Source organism: Macadamia integrifolia, chromosome 2, assembly GCF_013358625.1.
Source record: "Macadamia integrifolia cultivar HAES 741 chromosome 2, SCU_Mint_v3, whole genome shotgun sequence".
NCBI classification, from domain to species: Eukaryota; Viridiplantae; Streptophyta; class Magnoliopsida; order Proteales; family Proteaceae; genus Macadamia; species Macadamia integrifolia.
The window spans coordinates 13,421,328-13,427,327 of record NC_056558.1 but is presented as its reverse complement, the minus strand read 5'-3'; the positions used below and the strand labels follow the sequence as shown (position 1 = coordinate 13,427,327).

Here is a 6,000-nt window from a genome sequence, read left to right as displayed (position 1 = left end):
GGGGGGGTGGTAACTGGTATTTAGAAGTATTCTAGAAATCAAACAAATGATTGGATTTCTTTTCCCAACATCATTTTCAGAATATGTTCTTTCTAGGTAGCCATGTCATAGATAATTTGTATTGCATTGATCTTCCCAGAGCTTTTCCTCTTGTAAAACACTTATATATAACAAAAACAAGTTGAATGAATTCCACAGGTACTGAAATTTGCAAATGTCAGACAAGATTTTGTACTCACATTGAACAAATTTTTTTGAAAGATCTTTATTTCAAATGCACCATTTATTGATTCCAACAATCATTTTTATACCGTGTTAATATATTTTAAAGCATATTAACTTAGCAGTAGCATTCACATGCTTATGTATGTGCGCATGTATCCAATATTTCAAATGCCTAAAATATCCATAATATTACCTCTGCCTGGAATTCCCTCTCCCCTTGCTTGGAATCTGTAGCAAGGACTTTAACAGCTACGGTCTCACCAGTTGACATCTTAGCTTTGTAAACAGGACCAAATGCCCCTTGACCTAGTACCGTTGTGAAATTGTGAGTCCCCTTCTGAAGATCTCTGAAAGCATCAGCAAAGATTTGGTTAATTGATAGTAGATAAAGGAAAAACACCTCAAGATACCTAATAAAAATTTTAAGAAATTTGACTAGATGTAAAATTACAAAATTGAGGCATTGCAAGGTGACTTTCACAATTATCACTTCTTCACCATCATAGCAAACTGAGACTTGCAGAATACAGAGAACAAAATGTAAACAATACAAAGAAAATCACTCAAGTTCACTATTGAAGTTCTTATGGCATATTCTTTGTCACATATACATTCCAACTTAATCAAATTGGAAGTAAAAAACCAGAGCTGAATAGGGCAAATCTTATGTTTCCTCTATTTGTCTAATCTTTCAGTTTCAAACATGCTGAACATGCAATATTGAGTGTTGTAGACCAATAACTATTTTTTTACACATTAGGTACTGATGCTTGATGAATTAGATTCAGTAATCACATCAACTGCAAAGCAGGAGGAGATATGGTTGGACTATATGGTCAACATGGCCATAACATTTTAATGATTGGACTATGTGGTCAACATGGCCGTAACATTGTAACTACCTTCTCTTTACTTCGAGATATTTATCACAGGAAAAATATAATATATATATATATTCATAAAGAAGCTACCTCTAAAGTTTTACCTTTTCAAGTTCACCTTCTAGTAACCCTACTTAAGTTCAGTCCTTATTTTCTGGATCCAAACTCAAGCTCAATATGGAAAAGAATTGCATACTCAGAAGCTAACTAAACCACCAAAAAATTCAATTTAACTTGCTTAAAAACAATGATTAGTAAGAATTTACAACAGTTCATGTCTAAAGATGAGCTACATACCACTGCTTGTGCTCAGACCTAAAGAGGATCAGGAAATCAATACTAATGGGGACGGCCATAACAATTCCAATATAGTGCATGATATCCTATTCATCACTGATATAAGTGATTCTCAGCAAGGTAGTGCATGATATCCTATTCATGGGACGGCCATAACAATTCCAATATAGTCCTTTGTTGATAAAAGAAGTAGACCGCAATGAAATGAAAACATGGTTCTGACAAGCTCAAATAGACTATTAATATAAAGATGTTGAACATACTTGTAAGAATATTTAGGTATTCCAGACATAGAGACTACATTCTTTTTCCTAGGTCCTAGCCACAAGGATAAGCCCTTCGTTTCAGATGCTTTGGGAGACTCTTGATCAATGGTTGAGTCTGACAATATTGTACATGAATTGGGGCCATTTGAATGGATTGGGGTTGTTGCAGCCCTACATGAACTGGTGCTGCTTATCTGTGAACGCTTCCTGCGGTACCTAATGCAGAATAGACCAGAAATGGCCAAAAGAACTCCAATTATCACCCCTATTGAGATCCCAATAATCAGCCCCCATGACATGCCTTTCATCTCCTGGATCTTGATAGGCTCTTCCTATTCAAGTCTCAGCTCCATTGACAGACCTGCAAAAGGACCAATAAATCTTCAAGCACAAATTGATATTTCTTTGATTACATAATGGACTGCTGACTTAATAAATGAACTAGAAACCTGTTAAAAGGATAAGGGGAAAAAAAAGGTCTCATGATATTTTGTTAAGATGTTGGGAGTTATGGAGCTATAATCTCACATCAGTTGTTCATGTCCTTGGTGCCTTCATATACTTGAGGAGCTCTCTCCACTTAATAATGTCTAAAGGTTTTGAGTTAGACCCTCCAATATGGTATCAAAGCTCAACTTTTTTTTGTCATCCTCCCTAAGTTTCTTGTCATGTGTAAAGCCAAGTATTCAAAAGCTACACATGAGTGGGATGTTGAAATGTTGGGAGTTGTAGAGCTATAGTCCCACTTCGTTTGTTCAGGTCGTTGCCGCCTTTATATACTTGAGGAGCTTTCTCCACTTAATGCCTTAAGGTTTTGGGTTGGATCCATCAACGTGGTAATGGAGCCCAAGTCTTTGGTCTATTCAGGTCCTTGGTAGCTTCATATACTTGAGGAGCGCCCTCCTCTTAAGGTTTTGGATTAGACCCTCCAATATATTTAAGTCTATTACGAAAAACAAAATATTTTCAGCCTCCATATCCGTGGGGAAAATGATGTCCACAGGTGGTAGTAGCAGTGGTAATGAAGAATTACAGTCATTAGGGTTCTTGTCAGTTTGGTTTAGCTGTAAGTTCTTAAAATCATGAAAGAGTAACTTCACAAAGATCCTATGAATTCAATGAAGGAACAAATAAGAGGTTCTGTAGCTCATATCTGAATTGAAAAGGACACCTTTCCCATAGAAAAGAAAGAAAAGCAACACCGGAAAGGGGGTTAAAAGATCTGTAGATAGATCTTCAACCATAGTTGGGACCTCTACTTAAGCTTGTAAAGTCAGTGAATAAACTTGAGCAGATTGAGCTTCATAATTACACACTGAACTAAGCTGACCAGATTTGCAAACAAAAACACAAAAGAAATTCTGGATCCATGGCTTGACCATTTCGATTCATAGTCTTACTAAACAAAACTAAACCACACATTTCAGCGTGAAATTGGGAGCGGACAACAAATTTCAGAAGTTCCAACAGTCTTCCAGTAATCGACTAAACTCAATTAAAGCATCCGAAATGAACAACATAACTTCAATTCCTTAATACTAATCGCAGAAGGGAAAATACAAAAACAGATGAGGGATCTCACCACAACTACACATAAGAAAATCAGAGATTATATATATATATATATATATAACAAAGAATGAGAAGGAAAACATTTCAAAATCCAATATCCTAGCTCAACATGTTAAAGAAATAAAGAAGAAGAGATTATCATCGAAAAGTAAGGCAGTTGAGCATAGTAGCTCTATCTTACCGATTGATGAACACAGGAGCTCTATCAATGGACGATGGACGGAAGTTGGAAGCTCTGAACTAAGTGCGAGGTATCGGATTTCGAAATGAGATCCAAATTTGATGGAGGAAAGCAAAAAAAAGCTAGCTCAATGCGATCACAGAGCTCAGGAGACGTGACGGGAGCTATCCTCTCCTCAGAGTCATACTGATACAACTCAGACAGCAGAGCAAAGTCTATTTTATTTTTCCTTAAGGTAATAGAAGAACTTTCTTCCTCTACGCCTATGGTTTAAATTCCTTCGGCGAGGCACCGTTCGCGTGATAGAACGCGCCCACAAAATGAAAATTATTATATCCCCAGACAACCCCTATCTTCCCATGAGGCACCAGTTGAGGTTGTTAATTGGTTGGGCCGGGTCAGTTTCGGTCGAATCTGATCTGGCTTCTTTAGTTTAAGACCTTGCACCATGATCGTCTTATTTAAATAATCGGTCCTCATATGTTAGGCATAGTTTCATTTGTAAATTGGTTGATCAGGTACTAGTCTTTTAGGGGCTACAAACAATCAGGTTAAAAAGGCTTTATGCGATTTTGAACGGGTTAGACACATTTATCTCTAAACAGGCTATAATCAGGTTTTAAATGTATTAGGCTCAATAAACAAGTTTCAACGGACTTTAAACATGTTGAGTTGACTCGAACTATTAATTGTTCATCTTGGATGACATCTATCGGGTAGTACCTTTGCACTAGAAATGATCAATTATAATCGAGCCATATTAGAACCAAAAATATTTATTAATCAGGTTGGTCCTTAAGCTCGGCCAGACCTATAATTGACTACCTTTATTGTCCACCAATCTAGATTTGAAAGTTGATACATTGGTTCATGTCTTCATTGACTTGTTGGGATTAGTTGATCTTTGTGGTTTGCGAGTTTTGACATAAGACCCAACGGCCAAACCTAACGAACCTAGTGAGACTGAGAGGATTAGTCACACAGTTCTCAAGCCATGAGAGTAGATAAGAGAATTGACATGAGATGATTTCTACATCAGATCTTTAATGGACATTGACCTTGGTGCGACAATAAAGTTACGTATGTTATGATCCTCTATCAAGAAAATGAGAGGAAAGGATAGAAGGCTTGAAAAGTCAACAAGTGGATGAAAATAACAGCCCAAAAAGTGTAAATATTTGGTTTACTTTTACTTAGAGAGTAACTTGATTTTCCCATGATTTCTACTTAAATTGTAGAACACACATACATACACACAATCATACTTACACAATGCGTATGACAAGGTTTGATTCCATGACTTCCTCCCTTGGGTGTCGGCTTCACAAGTCAAAACTACCACCACTAGGCTATCCTAGTGTTCGTAGTCCTCGCCAATTCTTAATCGTGCAATTCTTGTGCAATTCTCTTTGTGCACGTGACATTTGTATATTTTCAAAATCCAATGGTTGTAAAAGTTTTTTTTAAATCCAAATCCATTTTAACCCCTCAAGTTCCTTAAACTTCTATGAACGTTTGATTTTAAACATGTACAAATCTCATGTACACAAAGAATTGCACAAGAATTACACAATTAAGTTTGAGAAAGAATCTCAATCCCATCCTCACCCAACCTTCTAACCAAGTCTAAAATACACCATTTTATAATGAGAAAGCTTTTTCATTATCATGATTTTGGAAGTAAGATATGAATGATTACTTATTTAACCACGAGCGTAATTTGATTTCGTTACCCAAAAAATGTAATATGATTTAGACTTAAAATAGAAACATAAGCATTTGTCATTTCTATTTTTACAATAAAGTAGAAAAGGCAATGTTTCGCTAGCTATATTTCCTGATGGGGAAAAGTGGATGGGTAGGATCATGCAAATAAAGTGGTGGATGAAGTGGAACTATTTTGATATGAGGTTGGAGCTTATCATTTTGTGTTCAAATGGTTAGTTTTTGTGAGGAGTTGGTTGTTGCCAATTAAGCTATCCCATGGCTTAACTAGCTTCGGATCAAGAAAAACTGCTACCCCTTTGTCTCTTGGAGGATGATTGAGCATTTCTCTTACTAAATATGTGAAGAAATGTGAAGCAATGTCTTTAATGTATATCCCCTATTTTGAATGAGCAATAATATTCTTAGGAAAATTCCAGCTATCAATGTCTTTAAATGTCTGCCCCTATTTATGAATGGTCAATAATATCCCCATTGTTTTTTTATCCTACTTATGATCAGTCAAAAAAAAAAAAAAACTGTGGATATGGGAAATTAAGGGTCTGTTTGATTTTGTTCTACTGTTTCTATGTCTAGAAATAGCACAAATGGAAAACTTCGTTCCAGTGGAATTGTAAAAAGGTGTTTGAATTTTCTGTTTCTAGAAACTTTTGCAACAGTGCGGTAGGAGGTGCTCTTGGGTTCAAGACACGAATGAGGACACAACGTTACAGGTATATAGCTCATTAGTGAAGGCATGATGTTGGAGTTGCAGGTATGCATAATGGATATGAGCTTCAGAAGGATGAAGGCAGTCCAGAACTGTGAGCTTCACAAATCCAAGTTGAAGTCATTGCTTCTGGATAGCGAGAAG

General features: G+C 36.4%; 1 protein-coding gene across 1 annotated transcript in view; it reads right to left on the bottom strand.

Moving 5' to 3' along the window:
* LOC122059529 (calcium/calmodulin-regulated receptor-like kinase 1) overlaps positions 1-3,645 on the bottom strand; it is a 7,431-nt gene extending 3,786 nt beyond the window's left edge. The window contains exons 1-3 of the mRNA XM_042622357.1: positions 3,423-3,645; positions 1,667-2,030; positions 419-572 (exon numbers count right to left, since the gene is read on the bottom strand). Coding sequence (XP_042478291.1) covers positions 419-572; positions 1,667-1,977 — 465 coding nt within the window. The 5' untranslated portion in view covers positions 1,978-2,030; positions 3,423-3,645. The remainder of the gene's footprint in view (positions 1-418; positions 573-1,666; positions 2,031-3,422) is intronic.
* Positions 3,646-6,000: the final 2,355 nt, after the last annotated feature.